General features: G+C 32.9%; 3 protein-coding genes and 1 long non-coding RNA gene across 4 annotated transcripts; 3 read left to right on the top strand and 1 right to left on the bottom strand.

Moving 5' to 3' along the window:
- Positions 1-674: 674 nt before the first annotated feature.
- LOC123680659 lies at positions 675-2,534 on the bottom strand. Its single transcript, XR_006747549.1, has 2 exons — positions 1,996-2,534; positions 675-1,939 (listed from the first exon to the last, which is right to left on the bottom strand). It is a non-coding gene; the product is annotated as an uncharacterized LOC123680659 (long non-coding RNA).
- A 4,309-nt stretch (positions 2,535-6,843) lies between these two features.
- LOC123679868 (dehydrogenase/reductase SDR family member 13-like) lies at positions 6,844-8,581 on the top strand. The gene is made up of 4 exons (XM_045617403.1): positions 6,844-7,038; positions 7,231-7,554; positions 7,665-7,984; positions 8,184-8,581. Exons 1-4 carry the CDS (start codon positions 6,912-6,914, stop codon positions 8,379-8,381), a joined length of 969 nt encoding a protein of 322 aa, XP_045473359.1. The 5' UTR covers positions 6,844-6,911; the 3' UTR covers positions 8,382-8,581.
- Positions 8,582-11,040: 2,459 nt separating this feature from the next.
- On the top strand, positions 11,041-12,988 carry LOC123679867 (retinol dehydrogenase 11-like). The gene is made up of 4 exons (XM_045617401.1): positions 11,041-11,294; positions 11,595-11,918; positions 12,029-12,348; positions 12,574-12,988. Exons 1-4 carry the CDS (start codon positions 11,168-11,170, stop codon positions 12,769-12,771), a joined length of 969 nt encoding a protein of 322 aa, XP_045473357.1. The 5' UTR covers positions 11,041-11,167; the 3' UTR covers positions 12,772-12,988.
- Positions 12,989-14,424: 1,436 nt separating this feature from the next.
- On the top strand, positions 14,425-16,244 carry LOC123679869 (dehydrogenase/reductase SDR family member 13-like). Its single transcript, XM_045617404.1, has 4 exons — positions 14,425-14,634; positions 14,887-15,210; positions 15,321-15,640; positions 15,830-16,244. The coding sequence occupies exons 1-4, from the start codon at positions 14,508-14,510 to the stop codon at positions 16,025-16,027; spliced, it is 969 nt and encodes a 322-aa protein (XP_045473360.1). The 5' UTR covers positions 14,425-14,507; the 3' UTR covers positions 16,028-16,244.
- The last annotated feature ends 230 nt before the right edge of the window (positions 16,245-16,474 follow it).

Genomic DNA, 16,474 nt, shown 5'->3' with positions numbered 1-16,474 from the left:
CAGTCAATCCAAACCTCAGTCAAACCTAAACTTTAGTCAACCTGAACCTGAGTCAACCTCAACCTGAGTCAACCTTAACCTAAGTCAACCACCTAAATTGTTCCTTATGTTCCTATTAAATACAATACACTGTAATCCTGTAACCATTCCAACCGATCTCTTTCTTTTGCAAGGATTTAAATGGTCCTCTACACCCCTGGATGAACCCTCTGACGTCACACTCCCACGTAACTTCCTGTAGAAACTCAGCTTAACATTTATCCCAGCAGAACTTTGAACAATGAGGGTCTTGGACTGATAATATTTTGTGAATTTCTCATCTTGAGGGATTTTATATAATTGCCCAATTAATTGAGTTTGAACTTGATAATTAATTTACTTGTGCGTTTTGGTGGTTAACAAGAATTTTCCCTTTTGGAAAAACGCTGAAATCCACAGGGAATACATTTTTATACTCGTTTAAAATTGTTTTGAATTTCATTTGTCAATGATTTTGGATTTTAATAATAATAGCATTATTTGAATCAAAAAAGAATACATAAAAAATATCCTTCATGAATTCAAAATCATTTTAAATAAAAAGATATGTCACCAATATTTTTCCAATAATTTTTTCATCTGGGTAACTCATAGTGAGTTTCTTCGAAATGATTATGAGAATAAAATAACTAACCTCGTTATTAATTGATATATTGAGAATACAAGTCACAAATTGTAGAATTACTCACAATCAAAAACACATTTCTCAATTAAAGAATGTTAAACTTCTAGTTCTAATTTTTGAGTATAGGAATAGTGATTTCGATATCACCTGTCATAATCACAATAGCAACTAAAAGTACTAGAATGCAATACTATTTTTCCATAACCGAAATAGTTATATTATAGATATTAGATATTATATAATATTGGTTATGAAATAAGTAAAAGCTTATTTTCATTTCTTTTGATTTCACAAAAATTCGTCTAAAAAAATACACATTTCAATATTCGAAATTGAGAGAGACTATTTATGATTTGGCATATTTGAGATCTACAACAATATCAATACCTAAAAGTGGAATAAATATTGAAAGTAAAATTATCATAGGTTAAACATTTTCGTCAAAATAGCATAATAGTTTCTTTTTCATTATTAATGATTATTTAACCAATTTAAACATTGGAAACTAATTATAGACCTGTATACAATAGCACCTATCTCTTTAATTGATAATACTACAAATGACAATAGTAAAATCATGTGAGAATGTGAAAATATTTTCAAAATTTCTTCCATCATTATTGAACTCTGCTCTGATTCACAATCGTTATTTAAATTTTCAGATTGAGAATAGTTCTTCTCACTTATTCAGAATAGAAGAATCAATATTATTCGAAAATTATTTGGCTTTTCAGCTCACATCAAATTTATTCAATTATATTGTAATAATTATTAACTATCAGCTACTCAAGACACTCATAGTATGTCTCAACTGAAAGAGGTAATAAAGAACAAGTATTATCACTACAAAGACTATCATTTGCATAATCACAATGATATAGATACAAATTGTCAACATGTCTTCTGCAAATGAACAAAAATTAAAAGTGGACATTGAAACATTTAAAACAGCTAACTGTATTAATCTACTACTGTGAACACTTGTATTGTTATAAACTCTCCTTACAATTAATGAAGAAACAAAAACTCATCAAAGAACATTCGACAATAACATTCAAATAATGATTTAATAATAAAGACAAAAAATCATCACTCCAAAACATACCAACTCAATTATTGTAGGTAAATGGAACCGAAAATCCATATTTTTATTTAATTTCGATATTCCAAATTTGCTACTATGTATTCAGTTTTTGGAATAAATACTTGAAATTTGAAGAAACAGTTGAGTCTTCAATTGCTGAGTCGTTTTGTAATGAATAGAGATCAAAAAATCTGCGAAATGAATTAAAATGTAGAACAAAGTTGAAAATTGATAAGAAATTATATACCTGGTTGTGGCACGGATTTAAAACAGATACATTCGATGATCAACAGTTTCTGAATGAAAAAACACATATAACACTAAGTAAATATGTATAACACTAACAACAATCTAAACAAAAATATCTATGATGGTATGTCTCCTTTCGAAGTGTTGTATAGAATGATGCAAATATGTTTATTGGAATATTTGACATAAAGACTGGTTTTTTATATCTTGTTTGATAAATTAGAAAGATTATACGTGCATTTGCATCACTCGTTTATGCTCATACGTAATATAATTCGCAAAAGTTTGGCCAGTATCAATTCAGTATACGAAAATGATCTTTGGCATATCAATATAGTCATAATAATGGCGAATTTTGATTTCTCGTTTCGATTAGTTGATAATATTGTTGAATTGCGTCTGGTGTTATTTTGAACTCCTGCAATGCATAAATATTAGTTTATGACAGATTGAGATTTTTCAACGTTTGAAAATACCATATATAGGGTGTTTTTTCGAGGTATATAACTTTAAATTAGCATTACTGTTCAAGATGGCGACCGATTTAACAGCTGTCAAGTTATTCATTCTCAGTTTGGTTTGGCAATTCATCATGAATAGACTCACGCCTGAACAACGCTTGCAAATAGTGCAATTTTATTTCGAAAATAATGGTTCTGTGCGGAATACGTATCGCGCACTACGTCCATTTTATTTTGTTTAGCGATGAAGCGCACTTCTGGTTGAATGGCTACGTCAACAAACAAAACTGCCGCATTTGGAGTGAAGCTAATCCTCAAGTGTATGTCGAAACACCGTCAACAGAACAGCTGACTGTTTGGTGCGCTTTAAGGGCTGGTGGAATTATTGGTCCGTACTTCTTCAAAAACAATGATGCCCAAAACGTTACAGTCAATGGTGATCGGCATAGAGCCATGATTACTAACTTTTTCATCACTGAATTGAACAACCATGATGTCCAGGAGCTGGGGTTCCAACAAGACGGCGCAACATGTCACACAGCTCGTGCCACAATCGATTTATTGAAAGACACGTTTGGTGACCGCCTAATTTCACGTTTTGGACCTGTGAATTGTCCTCCAAGATCTTGTGATTTAACACCGCTAGACTACTTTCTGTGGGGCTATGTAAAGTCATTGGTCTGTGCGGATAAGCTACAAACTCTTGACGATTTGGAAGACAACATTCGCCGTGTTATTGCCGATATACGGCCACAAATATTGGAAAAAGTCATCGAAAATTGGACGTCCAGATTGGACTACATCCGAGCCAGCCGTGGCGGTCATATGCCAGAAATCATATTTAAAATGTAATGCCACAAGATTATCTTGCGGATAAATAAAATTCATGTCAATCGAATAATCCATCGTTGTTATTGTAATTCAAAGTTCTATAGCTCTAAAGAAAACACCCTTTATAATATAACAAATCTCGAAGTAAGGTGTAGATTATAATCAGGTACCAGAAGTTTTATCCAATAAAAGGTTTTATTTATTCATTTATTTACTTACAGAAAAGAGTCAAGGTAAAAACATACAACAGACTCAGCATATACCTAATATTAAAAAAAATTAGCACAAAATTCTCTATACTCAACCGAATCGTGAAAATTGCAAAATTTGAAAATTTAATCGATATTCTAAATGGAAGTGCGTTTTTTACGAGTTTAGTTTCGTAAACCCCATAGAGTAATAGAGGGGGCATAGGCAATATTTACATGTCCCCAACATGGTTAGATAACGTTGTCGGATTGTGATATATTTTCAAATCCACAATTTTACTATATCGTTATGAATGTATATTATATTGAATGAAATATATTTATTTCAGTGATTCCCGATTAAATATGCAAATTTGAATATTTGACATCCGATATCTTTCCTAATTGTCGAATTTATAATAAGCAGAATATTCATTATTTTCTGTATCTACCTGCTGAAATCCAAGGTTTGGCAACTTTTGCTCTCCTAGTGTCATCGGTTGTTTCACGTCGTTTGGCGCGCTTGAAATTTGTTTTTTGAATTTCTGATATATTTAGCTATTTATTTCAATATATTTTGAGATAATATGGAACGTTGATTCATTATGGGACATAAGAAGTGCGTTCTTTGTGGAGAAACTCGCGAATTGAGTAAAATATCGTATCACTGATTTGTTTTCATTTCCGCGCACTTCATGTCAAATTTGATAGTTCATGTTGTGGACAAAATTTGCTTACTGAAAATGGCATATACTCCCTCTATCTATGGATTATATCGGAAAATCTCGAGACCTCTACCTGTCACCTCTACGTGACATTCTTGTGATCTGTCATTATTTGGCCAGAGGGGAAGGGATAAAAATATTATGCGGTGTTGCCAGAACGATTGGATGATTAATGGAAGTAAGGAATATTACAATAGTTCCAACTTACGAGTTTTGCCTGTTTTGTAATGATTTTTTGTAAGATTTTTTATTTAAGAATATATATTGGAGAAAAATCCATCAGTGCTTTATAGGGATATCCTATCATCAATATTGAAAATATTGAAATATAGATTATTATGAGCAGTCACGTGGTGGCGTTCCCTCTCAAACTTAAAATCCGGCTCTGCACACCTTGCCAAAAATATTCATAACAGCATTTTCCTACATTTATGGCCCACTAACGTAAGAAAAACATAGGCTGGCTCAATAAAACGGCTCGTGGATGTCTTGAACCCAAGACCCAGAAGAACGTTCGTAGAGCGCCTGAGCCAACTTTACACATCGGATCAAGTGTGCCCTGTCCTTGACCTCGACCCACTAGATCGTGGGGCGTTCAAAAGCAGCCACGCTTTTCCAGATATAGAATTTCCCAAACACATTAGGCTGGGTAAACACCTCCTATCAAGTCGCTTTCCACGTTCTGAGTGATGGATTTGGAAGATCCCTTTGGGTCGAATTTTTCCGAAATTTCTGGATGATGAATAGGAAATGGGAGAGGGGGAAGTGGTGGGGATAGGGGTCAGTTTGATCGATTGTCTTTTGGAGGGTCTCAGGTGAGAGGATCCGTTGGAATTGAGGTTACTTCACAGCAAATTTTACGTTATGGGTTTTTATTTTATTTAATTCATCTTATGAAGGGTGTTTTTTTAGAGCTATAGAACTTTAAATTGCAATAAAACAACGATGGATTATTCGATTGACATGAATTTTCTTTATCCGCAAGATAATCTTGTGGCATTACATTTAAAATATGATTTCTGGCATATGACCGCCACGACTGGATCGGATGTAGTCCAATCTGGACGTCCAATTTTCGATGACTTTTTCCAACATTTGTGGCCATATATCGGCAATAACACGGCGAATGTTGTCTTCCAAATGGTCAAGCGTTTGTGGCTTATCCGCATAGACCAATGGCTTTACATAGCCCCACAGAAAGTAGTTAAGCGGTGTTCAATCACAAGATCTTGGAGGCCAATTTACAGGTCCAAAACGTGAAATTAGGTGGTCACAAAACGTGTCTTTCAATAAATCGATTGTGGCACGAGCTGTGTGACATGTTGCGCCGTCTTGTTGGAACCACAGCTCCTGGACATCATGGTTGTTCAATTCAGGAATGAAAAAGTTAGTAATCATGGCTCTATACCGATCACCATTGACTGTAACGTTCTGGCCATCATCGTTTTTGAAGAAGTAGGGACCAATGATTCCACCAGCCCATAAAGCGCACCAAACAGTCAGTTTTTCTGGATGTAACGGTGTTTCGACATACACTTGAGGATTAGCTTCACTCCAAATCGGCAGTTTTGTTTGTTGACGTAGCCATTCAACCAGAAGTGCGCTTCATCGCTAAATAAAATTAAATCGACGTAGTGTGCGATACGTATTCCGCACAGAACCATTATTTTCGAAATGAAATTGCACTATTTGCAAGCGTTGTTCAGGCGTATTTATGATGAATTGCCAAACCAAACTGAGAATAAATCACTTAACAGCTGATAAATTGGTCGCCATCTTGAAGAGTAATGCCAACCTAAAGTTACATACCTCGAAAAAAAACACCCATTATATACACTGTGTCCGTAAAGTATGGAACAATTTCATTTTTAGCAGTGTATTTCAAGATATCTTGGATTCTTGTGAAGGTGGCTTATGGAATTAAAAATAAAATAGAATGCATGTATTACCATTCTGAATTACCATAGCTATACTAAAGTCACTTCGACCGCTGAAGCTCTATCTATTAAGTTCACGTGTAAGATCATAAAAAACTGATTGAAATAAGTAGTTTCATTAAATCGACCGAAAATCCTAAATAATAATTGCTACTTAAGCAATTATTGTTAATGAGAATAACATATTCTTCATTGAGGATGTTCATATTCACAATTCCAAAGTAACATATTGAAATATTTTGAGTTCACTTTAAGGTTATCATTTTGTAATTATTTTTACGGCATCCTAAATTATCAAGTGTTTTCCATAGACGTCCAAACCTATATATATAGTAGGCAAGAGAAGTCATCTTTTTTCCTACTAAATTGACGAAAAAAGCTTCATTCTATGTTTGATTGAAAAAAAGTGTTAAATTCAATTCTTGTTGTTGACTTTAGGAACTGAAGAAAGTCATCTTTACTCCTTCAATTTTTTTCTATTTTTAAATTTGTATTATTTTCACTTTTTTCAGTGTAGTTTCAATATGTTTTTTTATTGAAGTAAATGCAAGTTTCTGATGTAACTTGTTCAGTAAGCATATTTCACGTTGTTGGTTCTTCAAACGAATTCGAATCATTGGTTGATGAAATTATTAGAAATTCTACGCCTATGTTCAATGACTTCAAAATTACCACTAATCTATCTCGCATTATCGACTGAAGTAACTATCACTTCAATGATACCGGTTAAAATTCCAATTCTTTCTACTTGGGCCTTCACCTATAATTGACAATGTTGTTGCTAATTTTTCTTGTATTCTTACTTCTTTTCATTCTTATAAGAATATTTGTCAATAGAAAATCCGAGAGTTTAGCTTGTTTGGTTGGTAAAACTGCTTTGGTTACTGGTGGAAACTCCGGTGAGTCCGATTAATTTTTAAGTTTAAAGAAGAACATATAAAAAACAATAGATTAAATCATTGTTGAGTGTTATCGATGGAAATATGCTACAAGCAGTGTGAGATTAGTAAAATATACTTACCGATCTTGATACTTCCTATACTATTCAACCAGCCTGATGAACTTCAGTCTAACGCTGGTCTTCTTTTCAGGTTTGGGATATGCTACAAGTTTCCTCTTAGCCTCAAGAGGATGCAGAGTTATCATAGCAGATCAAAACAATTCTGACAAAACCGTTGAGGAAATTAAAAAAATCACTGGCAACCAACAAATCATCTATAAACACTTGGACCTATCTTCTCTTAAGTCAACTAGAGAATTCGCAAAAGAACTGAAGAAAACAGAGACTAAAATCGACATACTCATCAACAATGCAGGTACTGGAAACAGTGATAAATTAAAGACTAACGATGACTTGAACACTATAATGCAAATCAATTATTTCGGAGCTTTTCTTCTGACGCATCTTCTACTAGGTGAGTTTTTCTATCAATGTCTCAAAGATCTACTAAATCGATATAATTTAAGACTCCACTCAAAATTGAAATATTACAGACATAAATCATTGAGTTTTTCTCGGTTCCAGATCTGTTGAGGGCTGCTGAATCACCCAGAGTTATATTCATGGGTTCAATCTCCATCTTCTTCAACAACCTCACAATGAAAAATCTGAACTACATAAAGCATGATAAAACCACCTGGAGGAAAGACCTATATAGCAATTCTAAACTTTGCGATGTCCTTGCAGCTCAGGAGTTCTCCAAAAAACTCAAAAGATTCGACATAATGGTCAATTCTGTCGATCCGGGAGCTGTCAACACCAATATTTTCTCAAGTTCTTTAGCCATCACACCAAGTTTGTGGTTCAGGTTTATAACAACCTTCAGTCTGTGGATTATTGGAACTGTGAGTACTATTCAGATTATTACCAATGTAATATACCAATATACACAATTTCCGATAAGGCTCTAATGGATTTTGGACATTAGAAGCTTGGCTGCACTATTTGTCCACCATATCCATTGAAAAAAATTTAAATGGCCCCTATTAGGGAGTCTCATTTGAGAGAATCGTGTAATATCTTTGTTTTTTATTGCGTTTTCAGGACTCCTTCGGTGGTGCACAAACAATATTCGATGTAGCAACAAACCCCAAATTAGCATCACAAACTGGAAAGCATTACAGCTATTTGATGCAGTGGTTCAAACCTTCGATTTTGGGCAGTCAGAAGTTCTGCGATGATGTGTGGAAGAAAACTGAAGAATTGGTCAAACTATCACCTGAAGAAAAAATACCAAATTGATTAGTCAACTATGTGTCTAGTCTTACTAGGAGGAAAGAAATGATTTGAAACCAACATCAGCAATACTGTGAGCGTATCGACCAATACCATACCAGATTTTATTATATGCTCTCTAATTGAATTTTTTGGGTACGAGAAGGCCCCTCTGTGGTATCCCAATGATACATGAATAAATTCCTATGGTGATTCCATTCGAAATATATTTTTGTTTTATTTATTTTGTGTTTTATGGTTTATTCTGTTGAAATTCTCTTAATTTTCCTCGATTCTTTTCATGGTTCCCAACAGTATCACCAAATATCAAAAAGGCCCAAAATTCATTCGCATTAGAAAAACTAATTTATCCAAATTCGTCTTCAAATTCGTTACACCGTTTATATTAATGAATTTATTGTACAACTCTGATAAAAATTACAAAGTAAACAGCGACATGTCAGATGCAATACAACGAATTTTAAGATCAGAAGATTCTAATCTTGATAATTTTGAATGTGTCCACCCTGTACCATATACATACAACTCTTACCAAATAAAGAAAATAAGAGTCCAATAACTCTTTCATTATTTTCCCATTACATTTAATAATTCATTTTCATTCTATAATTGCAACGATTATTCTTTATGTTATTTTTCTAATAACATTGAATTCATAGACAACAATTAAAAAGTCCTATCAATTGACTGTCGTGGTATCATAAATTTTTCAAGTTAGTGAGAAACATTTTGGGATAATAAAGGAAGAAAAATATATTCAAAAAGTTCTATCACTTGTAGAATTTTCAAAATTGTAGATTAGGTATAATCTACAAGAAAAACCCTCAGGTAGGTATATGCATCAACCAGATCAGTTCAGAGTACGTAAAATTTGGTGTGAAAAAAGTTGCTATTCTGCATTTATCAGCGTCAACAACTGTTAAAGATTTTTTTTTACCATAGCTATAATAACGCTTCCTCGATTGGGCCTTAGAAGCTCCATTCTGTGAAGTTCACGTGTAATAAAAAATTGATCGAAAAGGGTAATTTAAGTAGAAGTTACAAATAATAATTGCTACTTAAACAATAAGTATACATTGTTAACAAGAATATCATACTCATCATTGAAGATGTACTTACATATTTACAACTTCAACGTAAGAAATTGATAATTTTTCTAAGTTCACGTAGTAAGGTTATCAATTTGCAAATATTTTTAGAGCCTAATAAAGTAAAGTGTTTTCTCTAATTCTGTGGTTATTCCGTTCATTCTTCCACATCTTGTAGAACAAAATCATGCGAGAATATATCAGAAACGCACAGTTTTCATGGTTATATTTTATTATTCTATGTTGGCACTCCGAACTTTCCGCTACGGCTTTATCTGTCAATTCATCAAATTGCCTTAAAGAAATCAGTTCTGTCAACCAACATTTTTCAATGCAAAAATCACTAAATTATATTTATGGAAATATTTCATTAATTTCAATGAAAATGCAATGAATTAGAGAAAATAATGTATAATACTCGTACAGAAGGCTCATTCTACCACACGTTCATTCCAAAACTCGCCACTTCGTGGCTCGTTTTTGAATTTTGAACTCGTGGAAGAATATCAATGCCTTCTGCACTTGTATTATAAATAACTATTCCATTGGCGTTCAAAAATATGGAAATGGTGGGCATGACAAATAATCTTTATATTTACAGAATTTGCGAAAACAGCTCAAAATTATTCATATAAAGTGTTAAATTTGATTCTTCGTTGATTATCTCCATCTTGTACATCTTGGTAACAGAGTCATTCACAATTTTTACTTTTTTCAAAATTGCTCAGTCAGTCCCCTTAGTTGTTTCTGTTTGTCTGTTTGAGGTATTATACTAATGATGACGTGGCATTTTGTTATGTAACATTTTCAATTAGCATCTTTCACATCATCAACATCCAATAACTTCTGGAATTCTTCCATAGGCGATGTATCATCCAATGAATACACGGGCACTGAGGTTAAAGTGAATGGATATGGAAAGAAGCTTGTAAATGGGACTTGTCCATCAGAAGCACCAAAATTGAAGGACAGTGTATAAATAGTGTATTATTTTTCAAAGTAGTGAGTTTTATATTTGTGTACTTAGAATTCAGGTCTTTCTCTTTTGATCAAGCTAGATAAGATATTCAATGTTTTCTATAATCTTGAAATTATTTATTTATAATATTAATTTACAAAAAAATTTTATCATTGTTGACGATCAATTGAATCATTTGTTTCATTTTTCACATTCTCTCCAGCTAATATTCAGTAGAAAATTCAAGAATAAATTAAAATTGAGTGTAATTTCATATTCTAGGAAGAATACAGTATTTTTGAAAATGAATATTTTCATAATGATTTAATGAATATGTACCTGCTAAATGTGTTAAGCCCATTTTTCCTGACATTGAATTGTGAAGATATGCCACTGTATTATAATTAATAAAGTATTATTGTTTTTTTTATTATTTTTGTATGAACCATTTGTTACCTATTATGCTAATCTTTCTTCACTTCGAAAGCATTCAATTTGAATGCTTTCGTAGAATTTCCATTGAAGTCAATTATTTACTAATAATTTATCAGTCAATAATGACTAATAATTCATTAGTCAATAATTGACTTCAATGGAAATTCAACGCCTATGTCCAGTCACTTCAAAGTTACCTCTAATCTATATCGCATTATCTACTCAAGCAACTATCTCTTCAATGCTACCGATTGAAAATTCAATTCTCATTCCTTTTTACTGCTGTATTTGGTCTTCACGGGTAGTTGAAAATGTTGCTGCTAATTTTTCTCATAGTGTTACTTCTTTATATTTGCATAAGAATATTTGTCAGTAGAAAGTCCGAAAGTTTAGCTTGTTTGGTTGGTAAAACTGCTTTGGTGACTGGTGGAAACTCAGGTGGGTTCAAATATTGTGTTAGGATTTAGAAGATTTAGTTCTTTGCATTCTTCCAAAATTGTTCTATTAACACTAGAAATTGTTTCACTTTCTTAGTAAGCAATTTATCGATTCAATTATCAAGTTTGAAGAAAAAAAAAATAAAAAAAAACAATAGATTATAAATCATTTTTAGGTGTTCTCGATCGAAATATGCTACTAGCATTCTGAGATTGATAAAATATACTTACCCATCTTGATACTTAATATACTATTTAACCAGCCTGATGAACTTCAGTCTAACGCTGGTCTTCATTTCAGGTTTGGGATATGCTACAAGTTTTCTCTTAGCCTCAAGAGGATGTAGAGTTATCATAGCAGATCAAAACAATTCTGATAAAACCGTTGAGGAAATTAAAAAAATCACTGGCAACCAACAAATTACCTATATGCCCTTGGACCTCTCTTCTCTCAAATTGACTAGAGAATTCGCGAAAGAACTGAAGAAAACCGAGACTAAAATCGACATACTCATCAACAATGCTGGTATTGGAAATAGTAATAAATTAAAGACTAACGATGACTTGAACACTGTAATGCAGATCAATTATTTCGGAGCTTTTCTTCTGACACATCTTCTTCTTGGTGAGTTCTTCCATCAATGTCTCAAAGATCTACTAAATCCATATAATTTAAGACTCCACTCAAAATTGAAATATTACAGACATAAATCATTGAGTTATTCTCGGTTCCAGATCTGTTGAGGGCTGCTGAATCACCCAGAGTTTTATTCATGGGTTCAATCTCCATCTTCTTCAACAACCTCACAATGAAGAACCTCAACTACATAAAGCACGACAAAACCACCAGGAGGAAAGACCTATATTGCAATTCCAAACTTTGCGATGTCCTAGCAGCTCAGGAGTTCTCCAAAAAACTCAAAAGATTCAACATAATGGTCAATTCTGTCGATCCAGGTACTGTCGACACCAATATTTTCCCAAGTTCTCACGCTATCTCCCCAAGTTGGCTGTATGAGGTTTATACATACATTACTCTGATGATTATTGGAACTGTAAGTACTGTTGAAATCATAAGTAGTTGAAAAAACACATACTCTAATGAGGCACGAATTAATTTCAGTCAATATTGGCTTGGATAGTTGTTCCTATTCAATGCAAAAGAAACGCTCTCTCCAAATATTAAGGGACTATTATTCCACCCTATGTGGTGAAAAAAAATACCTTCTGGAAATCTACATACTGCAATTCGTGTTATATCTTTGTTTTTGCATTTTCAGAAAGCCTTCGGTGGTGCACAAACAATATTCGATGTAGCAACAAATCCCAAGTTAGCGTCACAAACTGGAAAACATTACAGCTATTTGATGCAGTGGTTCAAACCTTCGATTTTGGGCAGCCAGAAGTTCTGTGATGATGTTTGGAAGAAAACTGAAGAATTGGTCAAACTATCACCTGAAGAGAGAATACCAAATTGATTAGCCAATTATATGTCTAGTCTTTCTAGGAGGAAAGAAATGATTTGAAACCAACATCAGCAATAATGTGAGCGTATCGATCAATACCATACCAAATTTTATTATATGCTCTCTAATTGAATTTTTTGGGTACAAGAAGGCCCCTCTGTGGTATCCCAATGATACATGAATAAATTCCTATGGTGATGGCATTCGAAATATATTTTTGTTTTATTTATTTGGTGTTTTATGGTTTATTCTGTTGAAATTCTCTTAATTTTCCTCGATTCTTTTCATGGTTCCCAACAGTATCACCAAATATCAAAAAGGGCCAAAATTCATTCGCATTAGAAAAACTAATTTATTCAAATTCGCCTTCAAATTCGTTACACCGTTTATATTAATGAATTTTTTGTACAACTCTGATGAAAATTACAAAGTAAACAGCGACATGTCAGATGCAATACAACGAATTTTAAGATCAGAAGATTCTAATCTTAATAACCATTCCCTTGTAAAGAAAATTTCGAATGTGTTCACCCTGTACCATATTAATACAACTCTGACCAAATAAAGAAAATAAGAGTCCAATAAATCTTTCATTACTTTCCCATTACATTTAATATCTAATTCATTTTCATTCTATAATTGCAACGATAATTCTTTATGTTATTTTTCTTATGACATTGAATTCATAGACAACAATTAAAAAGTAAAACTACCAATTGACTGTCGTGGTATCATAAATTTTTCAAGTTGGTGAGAAATATTTGGGATAATATAGGATGGAAAATATTTCAAAAAAGTTCTTTCACTTGTAGAATTTTTAAAATTGTAGGTTGGGTATAATCTACAAGAAAAACCCTCAGGTAGGTATATGCATCAACCAGATCAGTTCAGAGTACGTAAGGTTTGGTGTGAAAAAAGTTGCTATTCTGCATTTATCATCGTCAACAACTGTAAAAGATATTTGTTTTACCATAGCTATACTAACGCTTCCTCGATTGGGCCACAGAAGCTCAATTCTGTGAAGTTTACGTGTAAGATAATAAAAAAATCGATCGAAAAGAGTAGTCTCAGTAGAAGTTACAAATAATAATTGTTACTTAAGCAATAAATAAGTATACATTGTTAACAAGAATATCATACTCATCATTGAAGATGTACTTACATATTTACAACTTCAACGTAAGAAATTGATAATTTTTCTAAGTTCACGTAGTAAGGTTATCAATTTGCAAATATTTTTAGAGCCTAATAAAGTAAAATGTTTTCCATTGGCGTTCAAAAATATATAAAGTGTAGGAATGATGAATAATCTTTATATTTACCGAATTTGCGAAACCAGCTCAATATTATTTATATTAAGTGTTGAATTTGATTCTAAGTTGTAATCTCTATTGTACATCCTTTTTTATAGTAATTTTCAAATATTATTTCAATGATGGCTTGGCATTTTGTTATCTATGTAACATTTTCAATGAACATATTTCACGTTATTGAATTTTTTATAATTTTCGGATGTATCATTTGTTACCCATTATTCTAATCTTTCCTCACTCCTTCGAAAGCATTCAAATTATTAGTCAATAATAGAGTTCTAATGGAAATTCTACGCCTATGCCCAGTCACTTCAAAATTACCTCTAATCTATCTCGCATTATCGCTTCAAGTAACTATCTTCTCAATGCTACCGATTGAAAATTCAATTCTAATTTCTTTCTGCTGACGTATTTGGTCTTTACCGGTAGTTGAAAATGTTGCTGCTACTTTTTCTCATAGTGTTACTTCTTTATATCTGCATAAGGATATTTGTCAGTAGAAAATCCGAAAGTTTAGCTTGTTTGGTTGGTAAAACTGCTTTGGTGACTGGTGGAAACTCAGGTGGGTTCAGATATAGTAGTACTGTTAGGATTTAGAAGATTTAGTTCCTTGCATTCTTCCAAAATTGTTGTATTAACACCAGAAATTGTTTCACTTTCTTAGTAATCAATTTATCGATTTAATCCATAAGTTTGAAAAAAAAACATTAAAAAAAATAGATTCAATCACAGTTGTAAACTCACCTATCTTGATACTTAATGTACTATTTAACCAGCCTGATGAACTTCAGTCTAACATGGATCTTTTTTTCAGGTTTGGGATATGCTACAAGTTTTCTCCTGGCCTCAAGAGGATGCAGAGTTATCATAGCAGATCGAAACAATTCTGACAAAACCGTTGAAGAAATTAAAAGAATCACTGGAAACCAACAAATTACCTATATGTCCTTGGATCTCTCCTCTCTCAAATTGACTAGAGAATTCGCGAAAGAACTGAAGAAAACCGAGACTAAAATCGACATATTCATCAACAATGCTGGTATTGGAAACAGTGATAAATTAAAGACTAACGATGACTTGAACACTGTAATGCATATCAATTATTTCGGAGCTTTCCTTCTGACACATCTTCTACTTGGTGAGTTTTTCTATGAATGTCTCAAAGATATACTAAATCCATATAATTTAAGATTCCACTCAAAATTGAAATATTACAGACATAAATCATTGAATTATTCTCGGTTCCAGATCTGTTGAGGGCAGCTGAATCACCCAGAGTTATATTCATGGGTTCAATCTCCATCTTCTTCAACAACCTCACAATGAAGAATCTGAACTACATAAAACATGATAAAACCACCTGGAGGAAAGATCTATATAGCAATTCTAAACTTTGCGATGTTCTAGCAGCTCAGGAGTTCTCCAAAAAACTCAAAAGATTCAACATAATGGTTAATTCTGTCGATCCAGGTATTGTCGACACCAATCTTTTCCCTAGTTCTTACGCTATCTCTCCAAGTTGGCTGTATGAGGTTTTAACATACATTACTCTGAAGATTATCGGAACTGTAAGTACTGTTGACATCATATATACATCAATAGTGGCTTGGATTGTAGTTCCTATTTCATGCAAAAGAAACGCTCTCTCCAAATATTAAGGGACTATTATTCCACCCTATGTGGTGAAAAAAAAAATACCTTCTGGAAATCTACATACTGCAATTTGTGTTATATCATTGTTTTAATTGCATTTTCAGAAAGCCTTCGGTGGTGCACAAACAATATTCGATGTAGCAACAAACCCCAAATTAGCTTCACAAACTGGAAAGCATTACAGCTATTTAATGCAGTGGTTCAAACCTTCGATTTTGGGCAGCCAGAAGTTCTGCGATGATGTTTGGAAGAAATCTGAAGAATTGGTCAAACTATCACCTGAAGAGAGAATACCAAATTGATTAGTCAATTATATGTCTAGTCTTTCTAGGAGGAAAGAAATGATTTGAAACCAACATCAGCAATACTGTGAGCGTATCGATCAATACCATACCAAATTTTATTATATGCTCTCTAATTGAATTTTATGGGTACAAGAAGGCCCCTCTGTGGTATCCCAATGATACATGAATAAATTCCTATGGTGATGGTATTCGAAATATATTTTTGTTTTATTTATTTGGTGTTTTATGGTTTATTCTGTTGAAATTCTTTTAATTTCCCTCGATTCTTTTCATGGATCAAACCTTCGATTTTGGGCAGCCAGAAGTTCTGTGAATATGTTTGGAAGAAAACTGAAGAATTGGTCAAATTATCACCAGAAGAGAGAATTCCTAATTGATCAGTCAATAATGTTTCTAGTCAACTAGAAAGATACAATTTGAAATCAATATGTGAGCGTATCGACT

The sequence above is a fragment of the Harmonia axyridis genome, chromosome 5 (assembly GCF_914767665.1).
Source record: "Harmonia axyridis chromosome 5, icHarAxyr1.1, whole genome shotgun sequence".
NCBI lineage: Eukaryota > Metazoa > Arthropoda > Insecta > Coleoptera > Coccinellidae > Harmonia > Harmonia axyridis.
The sequence above is the reverse complement of the archived record's forward strand: the minus strand, read 5'-3'. Positions and strand labels throughout refer to the sequence as shown.

What these genes read in the sequence shown, in the direction of transcription:
- LOC123679869 (XM_045617404.1), top strand. Translation starts at nt 14,508, where the DNA reads ATGTTGCTGCTACTTTTTCTCATAGTGTTACTTCTTTATATCTGCATA. An exon ending in GGTGACTGGTGGAAACTCAG is followed by an intron (nt 14,635 to 14,886) that starts GTGGGTTCAGAT and finishes TCTTTTTTTCAG; the next exon opens with GTTTGGGATATGCTACAAGT. An exon ending in TCTGACACATCTTCTACTTG is followed by an intron (nt 15,211 to 15,320) that starts GTGAGTTTTTCT and finishes TCTCGGTTCCAG; the next exon opens with ATCTGTTGAGGGCAGCTGAA.
- LOC123679868 (XM_045617403.1), top strand. Translation starts at nt 6,912, where the DNA reads ATGTTGTTGCTAATTTTTCTTGTATTCTTACTTCTTTTCATTCTTATA. An exon ending in GGTTACTGGTGGAAACTCCG is followed by an intron (nt 7,039 to 7,230) that starts GTGAGTCCGATT and finishes TCTTCTTTTCAG; the next exon opens with GTTTGGGATATGCTACAAGT. An exon ending in TCTGACGCATCTTCTACTAG is followed by an intron (nt 7,555 to 7,664) that starts GTGAGTTTTTCT and finishes TCTCGGTTCCAG; the next exon opens with ATCTGTTGAGGGCTGCTGAA.
- LOC123679867 (XM_045617401.1), top strand. Translation starts at nt 11,168, where the DNA reads ATGTTGCTGCTAATTTTTCTCATAGTGTTACTTCTTTATATTTGCATA. An exon ending in GGTGACTGGTGGAAACTCAG is followed by an intron (nt 11,295 to 11,594) that starts GTGGGTTCAAAT and finishes TCTTCATTTCAG; the next exon opens with GTTTGGGATATGCTACAAGT. An exon ending in TCTGACACATCTTCTTCTTG is followed by an intron (nt 11,919 to 12,028) that starts GTGAGTTCTTCC and finishes TCTCGGTTCCAG; the next exon opens with ATCTGTTGAGGGCTGCTGAA.